The sequence below is a fragment of the Osmia lignaria genome, chromosome 13, assembly GCF_051020975.1.
Source record: "Osmia lignaria lignaria isolate PbOS001 chromosome 13, iyOsmLign1, whole genome shotgun sequence".
NCBI lineage: Eukaryota > Metazoa > Arthropoda > Insecta > Hymenoptera > Megachilidae > Osmia > Osmia lignaria.
Window position 1 is genome coordinate 655,422 of NC_135044.1, and position 18,127 is coordinate 673,548.

General features: G+C 39.6%; 2 protein-coding genes across 6 annotated transcripts in view; one reads left to right on the forward strand and one right to left on the reverse strand.

The window, feature by feature from the left end:
- The window catches only part of LOC117602079 (interleukin-1 receptor accessory protein-like 1-A), a 64,030-nt gene that overhangs the window by 1,986 nt on the left and 43,917 nt on the right, over positions 1-18,127 (reverse strand). The window contains exons 4-8 of one of the 2 annotated variants that reach the window (XR_004580877.2): positions 15,844-15,977; positions 15,273-15,437; positions 12,640-12,777; positions 10,528-11,525; positions 8,704-8,866 (exon numbers count right to left, since the gene is read on the reverse strand). Coding sequence is in view for 1 of the 2 variants with exons in the window: in XM_034319602.2 (XP_034175493.1) it covers positions 11,086-11,525; positions 12,640-12,777; positions 15,273-15,437; positions 15,844-15,977 (877 nt within the window). In the remaining variant the exon portion in view is untranslated. Of the gene's footprint in view, positions 1-3,311; positions 11,526-12,639; positions 12,778-15,272; positions 15,438-15,843; positions 15,978-18,127 lie in introns of those variants that run through there. The other variant, XM_034319602.2, reaches the window with a different exon arrangement.
- Positions 324-8,474, forward strand: LOC117602076 (putative multidrug resistance-associated protein lethal(2)03659). 4 transcript variants are annotated; one of them, XM_034319591.2, is made up of 14 exons: positions 324-549; positions 1,993-2,109; positions 2,551-2,850; positions 2,931-3,077; positions 3,315-3,739; positions 3,832-3,988; positions 4,062-4,264; positions 4,334-5,150; positions 5,241-5,424; positions 5,492-5,668; positions 5,740-6,196; positions 6,281-6,653; positions 6,718-7,414; positions 7,502-8,474. In XM_034319591.2, the coding sequence occupies exons 2-14, from the start codon at positions 2,033-2,035 to the stop codon at positions 7,643-7,645; spliced, it is 4,158 nt and encodes a 1,385-aa protein (XP_034175482.2). In that variant the 5' UTR covers positions 324-549; positions 1,993-2,032; the 3' UTR covers positions 7,646-8,474. The 4 variants fall into 4 exon arrangements, with proteins under 4 accessions (XP_034175482.2, XP_034175479.2, XP_034175481.2 ...); XM_034319588.2 differs by lacking the exon at positions 2,931-3,077 and adding an exon at positions 631-781 and having other exon boundaries at positions 327-549; XM_034319590.2 differs by lacking the exon at positions 2,931-3,077 and having other exon boundaries at positions 327-549.

Below are 18,127 nucleotides of genomic sequence, written 5' to 3' on the forward strand. Positions count from 1 at the left end.
TGCGGCATCTCTACGAAAACGGTTGAAACTACTTATCAATTAAATGTCTTATCCATCGATCCTACGGCAATCGGTAAGCCTCTAACGGCATTTGATGAGATAAGGCGGGAAAGAGGAAATTAACAAGCAGATAAGAGCCAGATTTGGATAGAACTAAATTTGACATTTATGGAAGTATTTCGTTACTATTTCTGTAACCGAATGATTGTGCTTTTAGATCGTATATCATAAAAGTACAAATGATAAATGAATGTTCTTTCCGTCAGAAGATGCCGTGCCGATCGTCACGGTGAAAAGCAAAAAGCTATTACATTACAACATGCGTAAAGAAGAATGTAGAGATATATCAAAGATATCTGGCAGTATCACGTGTTAATTTAAGGTTAACCAATAATGATACATTGGAGCGCTGTTCAGTCAAGCGCAAGGCACAGTCGAGCAACGGCCTTCTACTTAAGTGGACGTCTGTCATCCAGCGTATTGTTGAGTAATCAAAAAGTAATGGAACGTTCACGTGTTGGAAAGTAGAAACGACTATCCACATTAATTGTAAGTGACACAAAGAAACCAGTCAACATTACGTTACATGTCATTTCATAATTTTCAATTTATGATTTTAATATAATGTAGCGTCAATCTCGTTAAAGTTATTGCGCTTCGAATGTCGGAGAAAACCGAGTGACAGAGATCGTCTTATTAAACATTGCCGTTTTATTAATTGGTGAATCACTACCGTTGGCGATTAGACGTGACGAGCGATTGTTGCACGCAATTTCGAAAGGTTCAAATATGTATTTTCTTTATTAACGTTATATAAATCATATACAGATTATTTATTCATTTATCATGTTAAATAATTGATCTATTACACGAAAGAAATCATGCGCTAATCTAAAATGTAAAACTTCGATCGCGGTCATCGTGATTTGTAAAAATGGCTTTACCCGAAATAAGCACATGTCGATTAGATTACACCTGTATCAGTCATCGCTTAATTTTGATATATGCCGTTATTACTGTTCGTAAAATTTTGTAAACACTGTTTCATATAAATCATTTTTATCTTCAATTATAAAATTTCTTATAATATACCAACTATTACTCTTGTAAAATTCCTATGAAAAATATCTTTCCAACAGTTTGTTAGTTCAGTTTGAACTGAACGAATTTATGTTTTGAGAAAAAACTCATGATATTTCTGTTTGAATAATAAGACAAGGAAATGTGCACCAATATAATGTTCATTTAGCCTGTGAAGGAAAGATCTTCTTTTATAAACACAGATAGCAGCACTAAGCAGTATGAAAAAATATGAATCAAAGAATTTAAATTATTTGATATTAAGAATCAGTTAATCATTTCAAAAGCATTGCCTTTGTTTCATTGTAATATGAGTATGTTAGCAGAAAGTAACATACAATGTAGTAAAATGTTTATTCAAGATGGTAATTAACTATTTACTCACTCAGTTACTATATCTTATGAAGCAATGCTGGATGAATTTTATTTTTGCTGCTAACTCATTCTGTTATAGATCATAAAGGAAGTTAGTTCCTGTGATATTGATACATTGATTTCAATATATACATGTATTGGCACAAGTGTCGCAAAGACCTTCCTCTTTATCAAGTTGTTATAATTTTTTTTTTTTTTGTGTGTGTGTGTGTTATTTATGTATGTTTGTACTTTGAAGGAAAAATATACAAAATTTATAAAGAAAGATATTTACACTGTTTCTGTATTATACCCACAAATAATGCAAATTATGAATATTCAGTGCACTTTTTTTCTCATTGGATTTGTGGAATTTAAGATATTTTATTATCACATTTTTTTTTGCAATGATTAATATGTTTATTTTCACTGAAACTTATATGTATAGATTATAGTGTATCTTTTGTATGTTTGTTAACTTTCTTTAGAAGAAGATAGTATCTTTTAAATGTTATATAATACTATATATGTATTTAATAATCTTTTGTCTAATTTCAGAAATTTACATAAAATATTAGTAAATGAATAATAAGCTATCATGGATGGAAAAATAAAAGTAGAAAGAAAAAAGAACCCAAGAGAAGGAGCAAATCCCCTTAGCATTTTAACATTTGCGTAAGTTTTGTAAAATGTGATAAGTTTTGTTCCTCTATTTTTTTTGCTTGTCATTGACTGCCAACTGATACACAAAATCATGGTGATAAATAAGCATTACTTTTAAAATATCTTGATAACTGATACTGAGAATCCTTCTGTAAATAGAACAAAATCTATCTTGGATTCCTCTTTCAAGTAAATAAATGAAGCTTTCAACCTGTTTATTGTTATCTATTAGTACACTTGAATAAAACTTTTCATAGGAACTTTTTCGTTATCTTCAATCAATTACCAATGATATTAGTTGTTCAAAAACAAAGATAAGATACATACCTTGAAATATTTGGCATAGTCATTGATAGAGATAATGAAGAATAAAGTTATTATATTTTTTATATTGAATTCAAAGCGTTCTTCGCTTTACCGACATTCATTTTAATTTTTAACTTTTCTCAACAGATTTACACTGCCTACATTTTGGGTGGGTTGTCGCAAGGATTTAGAAATAAATGATTTATACAGACCCCTCAAAGAACACACAAGCAGTCATGTTGGTAAAAAGATATCAAAACTATGGGAAAAAGAGTATAGTGCATATGAGAAGCAAAAGTTGCTTAACGAAGAGAAAGCAAACAGTGATAACAAGTATGATGTTAAGAAGTTGAAGGAACCCAGTTTAGTAAAAGTTCTTCTAAAATGTTTTGGTGGTCAATTAGCACTCTATGGAATAATTTTAGCGGTACTAGAAATTTTCTTCAGGTATGTAATAAGAATATGATGTATTCCTATTTTTCCAGTTTTATACATAGAATCTTAAAATCTGTTTAATATCTGTTCAGACCGTTACAGCCTTTGTTTCTTTATCTTCTGATTCATTCCTACCGTCAGATGAAAGTTCCACATACGCCGGTGCATACCGTATTATCATCCAGTTTACACAACTTATCCAATTCGCAAGTTCACGAAAGCGAAGATGCAGCCGAATTGTTAAGTCCCTTTAAGCCCTTTGTATCCTGTACCTGCTAATCCTCCTACTATCTTGTCTGTTGCGAGGCTTCATTATTCCTAATTGTTTTGTCGAAAAAGTCTAAATCGATTTTACAAGAAAATTTGCTACTTCATTTAACGTTGTAACAATAGTTACACTTGTTAGAAAGTTGTAGTTGCGTTATTAATTTAATCTACAAAGATCTATTAATAACTCAACATTGTTTCATGTACAGGGTAATGCAGCCAATATTTCTTAGTCGACTTTTACAATACTTCAGCAATAACTCAGAGACAAAAGATAATGCATACTTGTATGCAGGTGGTGTGATATTGTGTTCGGGCGCATTAATATTTGTTATGCATCCATACATGATGGGTGTACTTCACACGGGAATGAAAATGCGTGTGGCATGCTGTACGTTAATATACAGGAAAGCGTTAAGGCTTTCAAGAACAGCTTTAGGCGAAACAACAGTAGGACAGGCAGTTAATCTACTGTCGAACGACGTTAACAGATTCGACGTAGCAATTATACATTTACATTATTTGTGGATCGGACCGTTAGAAACTTTGGTTATTACATATTTTATGTATAACGAAGTCGAAATACCTGCTCTTCTTGGAGTTTCGGTGCTCTTGATGTTTATCCCTCTCCAAGGTAATGAATCTCGATAATTCGTATCATTTGTTCTATTTTCTATATTTTTTTTTTTTTCATTACTTCTCTTTAACTTCTCTTTAATTGCACAGGCTATTTGGGTAAAAGGTCTTCCGTATTAAGATTGAAAACCGCTATTAGGACGGATGAAAGAGTACGATTAACAAACGAAATTATCAGCGGTATTCAAGCAATTAAAATGTACACTTGGGAGAAACCGTTTAGTGATTTAGTTGAAAGAGCAAGAAGGTATTGTTTATTCTTTCAACGGTTCTCTTGGTTTTAATCAGCAAATACGATATCGTCTTCCATATGATTACAGGAGAGAAATCAGCGTTATAGGAGCCATGTCTTTAATCAGAGGTATTATTATGTCTTTTATCATGTTCACAACAAGGATGGCCCTATTCATTACGATAATAGCATATATTTTATATGGCCGAAAAATAACTGCCGAAAAAGTGTTCATGTTACAGGCGTACTATAATATTTTACGTCAAACCATGACTGTTTATTTTCCACAAGGTAAGTAGAAACGAATAAACAAATATCGATAAGAGGTGATTGAACTTCACAAAGCTGTCGTTATTGCAGGCATAACGCAAATGGCTGAATTGATGGTTTCCATAAGACGTTTACAAAGATTTATGTTACACGAAGAAATGGATATTAAAAAAGAGAAGAACGAAGATTACAATGAAACGTCGAAGGACGAAGAGAAGAACAAAAATGACGTAAATAGCGTAGACAATGAAGTAAGCGGTGCAAAGCCCGTGAATGAAGATGATAGCATTATATCTATAAAAGATGCTAGCGCAAAGTGGGTTTCGTACGAACAAGAGGACACACTAAAAAATCTTACCGTCAAAGTAAAACGAGGCGAATTAATAGCGGTTGTCGGTCAAGTTGGTTCTGGTAAAAGTAGCTTGCTTAATTTAATACTTAAGGAGTTACCCGCATCTTCGGGTAGTATAGAGGTGAACGGAAAAATTGCGTATGCTAGTCAAGAACCGTGGTTATTTGCTGGCTCTGTTAGACAGAACATACTCTTTGGTAGACAAATGGATCAGCATAGATACGATCGTGTGATTAGAGTGTGTCAATTAAAAAGAGACTTCACCTTGTTTCCATACGGTGATAAGACGATAGTTGGTGAAAGAGGAATTAGTTTATCGGGTGGACAACGTGCTAGGATTAACTTAGCCAGAGCAGTATATGCCGAGGCCGATGCGTACCTACTTGATGATCCGTTAAGCGCCGTAGACGCTCATGTCGGGAAACACATGTTCGAAGAATGTATCGAAAAATATTTAAGAGGAAAAACTAGAATCGTTGTTACGCATCAGCTGCAGTACTTACGAAATGTCGATAGAATAATCGTCTTAAAAGACGGTGATATAGAGGCTGAAGGGTATGTTTCATTCCATTCCACTGTTCCCTTGTTTTATGTAAGTTAATTTCCGTATAGAAACTTACGGTGTTCTTCTCCTTTTTTTTTTAGTAATTACGACGAACTTGCTGCAATGGGAATAGATTTTGGAAGACTCATGGAGAAACAACCACTCGACGAAGAGGAAAAACGAACAGCATCTGGCCCACCAAGTAGAAGTACTTCTCGAAATGCTAGCATTTCGTCTTTAAGTTCATTGAAGAGTAGTATCGGTGAGAAAGATGACCCAGTGGAAGTAAGTACATTCGTATGGTCGGATGAAGATTAAATTGAAGTCATTCATATGTACATTGTTGCTTTAGGTAGCTGAAACTCGCTCGAAGGGTAGAGTTTCTGGTAAAGTGTATTCAGGATACTTTCGAGCAGCAGGAAATTGGTGCGTCATTATTGTTGTTGCTTTGCTCTGCGTCATGGCTCAAGGATTAGCCAGTGGTAGTGATTTTTTCATTTCTCAATGGGTGAATATGGAAGAAAAATATGTGAGTATTTCCTTTGCTCTCTTTTCAGTTCACTTTTAAATTATTATAAATAAACACGTATTCGTTTAAAGGTAACAGAAACACCGAATGGAATCGTAGAAAATTGGGAGGGTCCCATCAGCCGCGAAGTGTGCATGTATCTATACAGTGGTTTAATCGTGTGCACGATAGTAATCACTTTAACACGTTCGTTCTCATTCTTTTCGGCGTGCATGAAAGCATCCACCAAGCTGCACGATCGAATGTTCCGATGCATCAGTCGCGCTACTATGCGTTTCTTCAATACCAACCCGTCAGGACGTGTCCTAAATAGATTCTCGAAGGATATGGGTGCTATAGACGAAGTGTTACCAATGGCGCTAATCGATTGCGTACAAATTGGCTTGTCTCTGCTCGGAATTATAACTGTGGTCGGTATAGCTAATCCATGGCTGATGATACCCACTGTGATCATTGGAGTGATCTTCTATTACATTCGAGTTTTTTATCTGGCAACCAGTCGCAGTGTGAAACGTCTCGAAGGAATTAGTGAGTTGACCTTCGGTAGATTTTTATTTCATTTCAAAAGTTTTATGGAGTAAAATTAATCAGAGCTTCGATAATTATTCCCAGCTCGATCGCCAGTGTTTGGGCATCTCAGCGCAACATTGCAAGGATTGCCGACTATAAGAGCCTTTGGAGCTGAAGAAATTCTGACAAAGGAGTTTGATCAACACCAAGACTTGCATTCATCGGCGTGGTACGTCTTCATAGCGTCATCCAGAGCGTTTGCATTCTGGTTGGATTTCTTCTGCGTTGTCTACATCTGCTTGGTCACTTTAAGTTTCTTAGTAATGTATGATTCTGCGGTCTCAACGCAAGGCGGTAACGTTGGCCTTGCCATAACTCAGAGTATAGGGTTGACGGGTATGTTCCAGTGGGGTATGCGACAAAGTACCGAGTTAGAAAATCAAATGACTTCCGTCGAGCGTGTTTTGGAGTACAGGTGAGTTAACGATTAAAATTCATTAAATTTTCAACAATTAATATTATTCGAACGATGATTTCAGTAACGTGGAAAGCGAACCACCATTAGAGAGTACACCAGATAAAAAACCTCAAGATACTTGGCCGGAAGAGGGTAAAATAGAATTCAAAAAGGTCGCGTTGCGATACGATCCGGCAGAGGCTCCGGTGTTGAAGAATCTGAATTTCGTGATTTACCCTCAAGAAAAGGTTGGAATCGTTGGAAGAACTGGCGCTGGAAAATCCTCCTTAATTTCAGCGCTTTTCCGTTTTGCGTATCTCGATGGTGTTATCGAGATCGACGGTGTCAACTCTATCGAGATAGGTCTTCATGATTTGCGTTCAAAAATCAGTATAATCCCTCAGGAACCGTTCTTGTTCTCGGGCTCGTTGAGAAAGAATTTAGATCCATTCGATAGCTACAACGACGACGTACTCTGGCAAGCTTTGAGCGAGGTTGAGCTTAAAGAGATGGGCCTGGATGCTCACATAACCGAGGGTGGTTCCAATTTGAGCGTTGGACAACGTCAGCTCGTCTGTCTGGCACGTGCAATCGTCAGGAATAACCCCATCCTTGTGCTGGACGAGGCTACAGCGAACGTAGATCCACGAACCGACGAGCTGATCCAAAAGACGATTCGCGAGAAGTTTGCTAAGTGTACAGTGTTGACCATTGCTCATCGTCTCAATACCGTGATGGACAGTGATCGTATACTAGTGATGGATGCTGGTACCGCCGTGGTAAGTGTACCACCGTTAATCCCTCGTCGAGTCTTATATTTCAAGTGTGCATCAAAATCACACATGATTAATTCGTTTTATTCTTAGGAATTTGATGCTCCATACGTTTTGATACAAAAGAATGCAGGATACTTGAAGGGCATGATCCACGAAACTGGACCAGCAATGGCGGAAGCATTGAAAGAAGTAGCTCGTTACACTTACGAGAATCGTACATCCACTGCCCTTTGATAAATTTTCAACGTATTACGCCAATTTCTACGTTGGACTCTGCATTAAGCCCCATTCTATAGGTTCAATTTTTTAGTAGATCTATTCTGTCGATAATCTTTTTTGTACGGTGATCAATCTGGTGATTACATAGTTAAGTGAAGGCATACGTTATCATCATGATTCTTTTCGTCTCTTCGACCTTCAGTATTATTGCATTGTTTTTTGTAAATGAAATCGACGGGAACTTTGTACTGGGACAAAAGTCGCTGTGTTGTACTTAATCGTCAAGATAAACTCGTTAAATAAGAGGCGTCACAGTACTTTCTTGTTTTGTATACGTCGTGCCACAAGTAGGGATAAACAATTTACCTCGCTATTAAGTAATTTTTGAGATGTTTATACGCAATATTAGGTTTCTCTTGCTCTCGTGTCGGTGCTATACGAATACGAAAAGACGGGTGGCTATTTTTTCACTTTACAAGTAGAACATGTCGAGCGCTATATTGGAAACAAATTTTTATTCAAACATCGAAGACGGTACCTTGATTTTATGTACATAATCGTTCAAAGAAGAATTACCAATTAGAAATCTTCGATTGTTTGTACTGTATCGTTTGCTAGGTCTTACGCTTTTGATACACTATGTCGTATCTGTTACACGTAAGGCAAAGTCAACGAGAACAGCGTTGTCAATGCAAACAATTACATAGTGTTTGCAAACAGTGCAATTCTTCCTATACAAGCTTCAAATTCATATCTTCATACTATTCATATTTGTCGTACAAGCATAAATGTTTGTAAAAATAAAAAAAAGAAAAAAAAAAAAAAGAAAAGAAAACAAAAACAATTGCCTTATGTACAAGTGCCTATGTAATTTAATTATTATTAATGAAAAATATAAATGCAGAGAATTATTTATCTTGCTATGCAGTGTGTCTTTTTTCCCTTAAAGATCTTGTCAAATTCACCTGGGGTCGATTACCCCAGGTGGTTACACGATAAACGTAATCGGCAGTGAATGTATTATATTATCTATATATATATGTATATATATATATATATATATATCTACATACTTGTTAAGAAGAAAAGTAACAGCAGTCTGACGTCTTCTGGAAATATAAATATTCTCGTTTATTCACGGTTACTCGAACAATTTCTCTTCTCTCCTCGACGTCAGCGCGAAGAGAAACAGAGCTCTGCCTTTTCTTTATTTTCCATTTGGTACTTTCGTAGAGCCTTATAATAAAAAGAAACGAAAGATTAATGCATTAGGCATACTCTGGCTTATTTTTTTTTTTTTGTACATTTCGCTTCGCGAGAAATGCTAACCAACCGTACATAGTTTTGTATTCACGACTATACATATACAAAGTATAAAATGAAAGAAAGAAACCTCGTACACTGTTGTACACTATCGTTAAAGAAACAAGTATACCTCCTAATATGTCTATACTCTGCTTACTCGGCTCGCAACAATTGCCCGGGGCACTAGAGTATCGCCCAAAACACATTATCGCGAGACAAGTACACTAGTGTATCGTAATACTGACAGTAAAGAGAGATTACTATATATGACGTTAAAAATTAAGCTCAACGCGCGCGTTGCAGATCGGTCTGTAACACCTAAAGTACAATTACACGCGGATATAACAGTTAGGCTACAATATTGTTACAGATAATCGTTACACGCTACGATTAGAATTACAATTACAGGATTTTTATCGGGATTACGTTCGCCAGATACATTTTTCTAAGTCTCTGGTATTCGATGGACTGATAAGAACACCTTTCAAAGAACGGTACAAAAACTGATATACATATATATATACATATTATATAATACGCACAGATATGTATATATATCCATTTTTTCCCTTTACACGTATATACAAAACAGTATAAAACATTACGTTTGTTATTCATTTTGCATGCGCTTTCAAATCCCTAATAAAATCTAGCGTGATAGTTTGCTTAGAAAAGTGTGCCCGGTAACGTAAGTGCATGATACTCGTGCGCCGAACCCATTCGACAAAAAAGAAAAAAGGCTGAATGTAAAAATCTAAAAAAAAAAAACGGTATAAATAATACGGCTAGCTAAATAAATAAGGACGATAGAGCACCGATCTATCCGATATATACAAATAGAGAAAAGAAACTCGCTTGCAACGATCGATTACGTAACACTGGCAACGAGTAACGAGACTCTGATCGTTGTTTCGTTGCGCTCGAAACGCCGTGCTCGCGAGAAGGAAGACTGCGCATTAACCGTTTCCCCATTCTTCGAATTTCGCATAAAAATATTGGTACGGTGCGATGGGAAAAGAGGATATTTTTGGTTAAATAAAATTGAAATCGAGATTAGCTGCCACGAGAAAAAAGAATGCTCTGGAACACCGGTTGACGCGATCGTTCCGTTTGTTACCGACGGTCGGTAATGTTGTACAGGCTGTCCCAAAAGTTGCACTCAGCGCGAATAAAACTTTTGACGCAATCTTAATTACTAAAATCACTAGAAACAACTTATTTCTTCGTTTTACTATAACGTAACGTGTAAAATAATAGGAGTTGCGGTTTTGTGACAGCCTGGAAAAGTACGAGTTTACGAGGAACGATCGGTGTCGTTGAAAAGACGTTTGCGAGTACGATCTTGCGAGATTCGACGAGGAAACGGAATTGATGTCGCTCACATTTAATTATGTTACAAATAGACAAATTTTTCACAAGTGTTTCGTCGCACGATGGCGGTTCGTCAATAACTGGCTCAAACTTTATACGCATCTAAGCATTGTTTCGTACCTTTATAATTTGTATCGAGCCTTTCGAGAATTAATAAAAAAAACCACTGAATATCGCATTCGTATTAAAACAGGCGCTAAAATATCAATCGAATTTTATACCTCAAACGTGTTGATGTTCAACTGAAGTTACACGTCGAATCTGTTTTCGTTCACTTCCATCTCTATACACCTGTTTCGATGCAAGACTGGTTGAAACTCGATCGCCAAGATAAACAGAAAAAAACACAATTTACCGTATAAAATCGCATTTCGCGGGTAGTAAAGTCGACAGAAGCAAAAAATTTCACGCAGCTTTGAACGATGGCGTAGGTCGGCGGCCATGACACTGTACATGCGCGATTCTCGAACCGGCAGATCGCGCATTCGATTATCGAACTCGATCAGCTATGTTTAAACATCGCGATAGTAGAGGCGCGAGAAACGTTTGAATTTGAACGCGTAAAACGTACCGCACCTATAAAACATCACAAAATTTTGAAAAGCAACGAGAGTTCTTCGAGATCAGCATCTCTCGAGCTATTTTCACACCATGTTACCTTACGTGGACGCAAAAGAGGAACGCGAAAATTAGTGAAAGTAGAAACAAGTCAATTGTTCTGCGAAACTCTTTCTTTCTCTTCGAAGCTTGTTTTTTTTTTCTTGCGGTTTTCTCGCGAATTAAACGAGAACCTCGAGACTTTCTCGCGAACGTGCCTTCTGTTGTCCACATTTTCCATTAGCTTGAACAATCATGGCGACCGATTGGCAGGCACTGTCGGAATTGATCGGTCGTACAGGCGGCATCGCTAATCGAAGCTTATACCAGAATTTTTGCCCACCCGATACAGGGCTGGTGTTCTCGTCCCACTTAAGAATCTTCAAGTGATCGAGCGACAGCTCACCAGCATCATTGCAACCCCGATTCGATCGTTTCGCGATCGTGGTTGCATTTGGTAGTTCTTTCGTAGCGATTACTATCGTTCGCGTAGTGAGCGACGATAATTGTTTGAGAACAGCACCTACGCTGCTCTCGGTCCACGTGTTTCCCAAAGAGGACGGGCTCAAGACGACTATGACCCTTCGGCTTGAAGCGGCGTGTGGTCCAATCTCCAAACCCCCTGGAACACAATGTTTCCTTTGAACGACAGGCGACAGAATTTTAGGAAATCATTAATTGGGATCAAAGTTAAATCACCGCGAGAGATTCCATGCTCGGATAAGCATCGTGGATCATCGACGATCCCCACAGGTATCATAGAATATCAAAATTTCAGCAACAAAAATGGAAAAACCAAAAAGTAGCTAGGGCCCGATTGGAAAGAAAATTTATGTATAGGTTGCTTTGCATCGTTGGAATCGAGGTGGCAAAGGCAGGCGGGCAGGCAGTGCGCGGCAATTTACATGAATAAAATCCTGGTTACACCCGAGAGAGTCGGCTCACCTACACCGGCCAATTTTGTCCTGCCAATTAGAAGGAAATTAGCGTCTGAATATTTTGCGGCGAGCAGCCGTTATCGCGTTGCAAGCCTAACTGTTGATATTCATGAGATGCAGACGCGGATTAGGTCGAAACGCGTCCGCGAAACTAGATCCCGTTGCACCCTGTTAACTTTCGCCCACTTTTATCCCCTTGTATTCACGGTAATAATCGCCTTCCTTTTGCCTCCTTTGCCCGGTCGAACCGATCGATCGATCTACTCTACCGAAACGCCCATCGATCCTTTCTCCCATCCCTAAAGGATTCGATTTTAATCGATAGCCCCGCGACCAGGGTCTCTCGTTTTCTTTTCGTTGGAGGGATCGAGAAGTACTATAGAGAGATGAGACGTTGACGAGGCGTCGTCGATAAATCAGACTTAATCGCGATCACACACTAATCGCGTCGCCTGACGAAAAAGAAAAATTTCGCTTCGCGACAAAGCGAGATGGTACGAAGTCAGCGTTGCGGCGTTGTGGGGACTGTGCCGTCCGGCTCGTCAACTTCTCATCTCTACATAGTACAAGCCTTTTGTTTCTGTTGGAAGAGAAAATGCGTTATCCCCTTGTCGGACTATTCGGCTAGAGGGGGCCCGGGGCAGTGTGGGACTCATATCGCCCAGAAGGGGCAGCCTGGCGCCCGTGAGGTGAGGGCAAACCCAGAAGGGGCAACCCAAAAAGGGGTTGACCCCAGACATAGTAGAAGCCTTCGAAAATTCAAAGTCCCCAACTGCGGCGCGGCGCATCGGTACTTACAATTCTGATTGAGCTGAGAAAGCTCAAGCGACGTGCACTTGTATCGATGTCTCGACTCCAGGGTAGGTATCACTATTCCGATGACCAGGTTGGAATCCTTCTCGTGGTAGCACACCAAAGCGTCGCATTCCTTGCCGTCTGTAATTCACAATTGTGTTACACGCCTGTCTGTTCTCCGTTCTCCTTTCTACTATTCACCGTCCAGTAGGTACTTTGCGATTAAAAAGTGCGAAACTACGGTGTTTCTCTTCAACTTTAATTCTAAATTGAAGCGGAAATCGTAAAAATCTCGGAAAAGCTAACAATCAAAGGAAAAGAAAAAGAAAAAGAAGCAGAAAGGTTAATAAAAGGCGGCGACAGTCGCGTTTACGGAAAAGGAAGCGGCAAGAAAACATTCGAGATAAGAGTAGTTTTCTGGCGACGTCGATAAGGGAACGATCTGTATGGCAAACAATCGTCGCGAGCAGGCTTCCTATTTACGAAAACGGAGCGATAAAAATCCGTGCCAGCCTCGTCTTCGAGGCTTCTCTCTGTTTCTAGGCCATTGCTTTTCTACTCGAAACCGTGTTTGCGATGCTGTTTAAAGCATCGACGAAGCTATCGCCAATTTCATAGCGAGTATACGACGAAACGGGGCAAAGTGAAAGTGGCCGATTGTTTGTGGATTCGAATAAAGGAGAGTCGGTCACGAGTAACGCGAATTCGCGTAAATTGTCAGTCCCTTCTCTTCATCTCGATCGGTTAACAGGAGAACAAAGAGAAAAGGATCTCCGTGAAACGTTAATGGGAGACGTCGTCGAGTCGATGCTTCCGAGAATCCTCAGTAATCGTGGTAATTTTCTAGCTTCCGTATACGGGGCTGTTGCTCGCGGCACTCGATGTAACCCCATCGTGGAGATCTCGTCGTTCGCATAGCACGCGGCCTATCCTTCTGTAACATGCTACCGTTTACACGTGTAACTCGCGTCTTCGCGTCTACTCGCGATTTATCGACCTCCTCCTCTCCTCTCGTCATTTTTTCCCCTCCATTCCACCGTTCTAGCCTACAGAATTTCATTCGCTAATAAAATCCCCGATTCCTGGAATATTCAGAAACAGAATTCGGGGTAGAAAAAAGTTAATTAATCCTGCATCGACGTTAATGAAGCTACGTTAGAACGTTTCAACGAACAAGTTTTCATTTAACCGCGCAATTTACCACCTCCCTCCGGCAAAGGAATCTGATCCACCTAGGTGTAATTGTGCCGTGATAATTACACGTAACAGCGTGTAGCAAAGAAAACGCGAAACCTTAAGATCGACTATGCCTTTTAAAGGAAAATTCGCGACAGTTGCTGGAAGTAATCCAAACGAGAGGATGTCCGTTGCGTTTAACGCGAAACAAATGAAATTCCTTTAAAACGAGATAAAACGAGGCAAACCGCGACAATTGACGCAAGAAGGCGGATGGAAAAATGATGAGCGCGATGTTTATCGAGTAGAAACCGGGAATTCCAACATTTCAATTTGCGTTATTATCAGCGTAGACGGTTTCTAATTACTCGGAGCATCGAAGGGGGCAGATTAAAGTTGCTCGCTGCCCGATTCGGTTCGCGATGGAAAGAAACGATGGAGAAACTCGTTAACGTCGCCCGTGGGACTGTTCCAGGTTGGATTAAACGAAGATTAAGTAAACTGGCATCGAGCGAGAGCACTCGTTTCTCCGGAAGGTTCGTGATATTACGGTGATTCAGACGGAGAACGCGCGCTTCCTTTCGCCATCGAGCGGATACGAGGAGCCCCGAGGACGAAATGGGAATTCGATATGTTAATTTCGGCCTGGGTCAGAAAAGCTGGCGAGTCTGCCTCTCAAAAACTTGCCCGGAACAAATGCGATTTCGTGAAGAGAGCCGTTTGTCGAGAAAAAATTGAAAAGAAAATAGGAAGAATTTGCGGGAGTCTCTTTTTTCTTCCGTGAAAAATATCGATTGTTTTACATTTTTGGAAAAATGGAAGGGTGTAACTAATTTGCATATATTTATATCATACTTTTGCTCACGTGTACAGTTCTTATTTACGATAGACTAGGACGACGATTGACACGAATAAGAAGAAAGTACTGGACCAATCGACTTGAAATTTTAACTGTAGTTTGACGAAGAGTCCTATTATCGTTTGACGATAATAGATTTATTTAAAATATCAAAAGTATGAACAATTTGCCCAGTAAAATTGAACATTTCACTTTGAATAGCATTTACCATTTCTCACAAAATATTTTTTTTTGATGATTCTAGGTCAGACGATAATTATATGTATATATATAAAATAAAACATTATTAGAATTTTTGATTTTAGATAAACTGGAGGGTAGATGTATCAACCGGCACTGAAGAAATTACTAAAAAATTTAAATAACTTAACAAAAGTATGAAGTCACACCCTTTCATTTTACAATCGACATTTTTCACGAAGGAAAAAAAAACTCCCCCCTTAAGTCCTCCCTTCGTTACACCCTCTTCTATTCCTGACGTTCGAGAAAATATGCATCATCGTTGTTTATAGCCTGAAAGATGTCACGTTTCTCGATAAAAGGACACGATAAGAGAAGAGGTTAAGATTAAAAAGAGATGACGAAGGGTTTTGATAATTACCATTCTCCTCGAGGGGGGCGAATTTGTCGCGACAAAGCAGAAGCAACGGTAGCCAGCAACGAGCGTAAAAGGCACCGGCTGAGATCAGCAGAACCAGCACCAACACGCCGACCAGGAACGACTTCCTCCAAGATCCATTCTGAAGTCCTAGCGCGAACTGTGGTTCTGTAAAAACAAATATTCTCTTTATTTTTCCGTCCCCTTCAACGTGAACGCGAACGCTTTCTTTCTTTGCAAATATTACAGGGAGAAGATTAGAAACCGCGCGCCTTCGAGCTTGGCGAATCTAAAGGGAATTCAAGAAAATGAAATTTTAACAGAAAATTTTCTGCGGTTGTTGGAGAAGGAAAATTTGTATCGCTGTTAACGCAAGCGTAGAGCGAATCGAATCACGACGAGTGTATGAATTTCGGTTAATTGGCCGGAATTAATTGGGCCACGCTGGTAACGAGCGGAGAATTAAATCGGATCCGATTGAAATCGGTACATCGGATCGTTAATTAGCCACAGGGGATACATTCGCGATTCTTTTCCCCTCTCTTCGTCTGTCGATGAAGCCTCAATGTATTACCTTGTCGATAAATGTGAGCGGTTAAAGTGATCTCCTCGTCCACGCCGTTGCTCACTTCGCACTTGTACTCCCCGTAATCCTCCAGAGTTATGTCTTCGATTTCCAAGTAAGAACCGATGATCTGATTGTTTTCCCTGAAAGCAGTCGTTAATACTTTTTTAGCGTTACCCTGGAACTGATAGATTGACAATAACATGGAAATTTCAATTCCCCGCGTCGGAGGACACGCGACTTCAACTCCAAAGTCCTCCTTTTTCGTCGAACAACGACAATCGATTTATAAGTGGAACCGACTGGTGTATTTGTCAGCTTTAAAATATTCTTTTTCCACCCTCTTGTTTTTTTTTTTTTTTTTTCTCCCTCGATCGCTTCCATTAGCCTTGATTGGATAATCCGACCTAAAACGATTTCCATGAAAAATAGAACAGGCCGAAGAGGTATACTCAGTGTCCGTGCGAATATTTCATTTCCAGGTAGCCGTTTTAATTGCACCTAGAAACGAGTAACTCGAGCACGCGAGATCGTATTTGGATCGACTGCGATCGTTTGTCCGTTCGTAGAGCGTGAAACTGACTGGAATCGATCCTGTTTTATGTTCGATATCGAAAAGTTTGCGCGGGTCTAACGGGAATTTTCAATCGTCAAACTTTTCTCCCGTTCGATTCGACAACTTTTAATTAAAAAGTTGCGCGGTTAAATACGAAACAATCGAGAACCGTGGGGCAACCTGATTTAGGACGCCGAAAATTGCATAATATTGGGTGAAATCGATTCCTGGGAAAACGATTTACCACCTGATTTTTGTCCATTAACCGCTGGACGGCCATGGTCGCGCCTATCCTCGGGATCAATCGACAGGAATGAAGATTGATGGGTCGCCTCTAACGGCAGTTCATAGAAGAGAGCCTGCAAAGGCTCCAAGTATCTCGTCAATTGAAATAGTTTAAATCGACTTAACGGCACGGAATTTATAGAGTGTTCGTAGAAACGCGTTACACGATCGTGGATCGTGCCTGCCGCGATCTCGCGAGGTGACGGGAAATCGATGAATGTAATCACTCTTCCTCCCTCTCGTTCTTTTTTCCTGCCTTTCTTGCTTCCCGGTCTCTATCGTGTACGCTATCAACGTCGCCCGATTGATTCCACTTAATTAAGAGAAACCAATAAACTCGCTACTCTTTGCCACCACCTCGGAAACTCGATTCCGGCCACGAACGGGAAACGCAATGACTCGCGTCGTTCGTGTTTTAATTAAATTTCAATACAATTAACGAGAGGATAATAATCGTTTCGCCATTTCACGAAGAATCCACCGGTTTCAGGAGCGACCCAGTTATTTTCAACCGTGTCACCTTGTTTCGCTAAGGATTTTCTGGGATTTTTCCAACGCCGCACACGTATCCGGAACGAAATCAATAATTCAGCCGAGATGCAGGTGCATCGGCTACGCGCATTGTTCAACCGACGAAATTTACTCTGTCAGCCGAGTTTTGTTAAAGGTTCGGGATTTCTTGGAACGCGTCCAACGACTTCCGTTTCCGGCTGCATTCGCTCGATTATTTACATGGAAGCGTCACATCGCGCTGGAAATTCGCGGCTCTGCGACGCGAGATATGTATTCGAAACCCGGTTAAATCGTTCACCCTCAGCTTCCCTCCGGCTCCTTTCGAATCGAATCAAGGGTTAGCAAACTCCGTTCTCCAGGGAAAATTAATTAACTCGAGCGGAAGAATACGATTGCGTCGAGGATCAGGATCGACTTTCGACTTGGCTTGCAACCTGTAACTTTCCACGGTTGCCTGTTCGCGATACTAATTTCGTTCGGCATTTCCCAACGAAAGTTACCGGTTACATTGAAATGTTCCATAGGAATTTCTATTTAGACTTCTCGAAGTAGCGATTAATTAAGATCCCTGTACGGTTAGCAAAGAGTATAGCAGGATAAGATAGCTTATAATAAAAAACCATTGCACACCATGTTTCAACCCTGTATCTCTACCGGGAGGGTAGTTACAGGGTGAGAAAGAAAAAGTGGTTTTTGCCATACTTTCCTTAGTTAATGCCGAATAAAATCGGCTCAAGGGCACTTTTGACCATCTTATCCTGCTATACCCTTTCGTATTAATTATAAATGGGCGATATGAACCATCTCGGATTTTCTTCAGATCGGGGATGAAACTGAAACACGGGTTAGATGAGAAAACGCGTGACGTAATTTCCTGTCAGGCAGGAGCGGAACGAAAGGAGGACGAAAGGAGGACGAAAGGAGGACTAAAAGGGACAG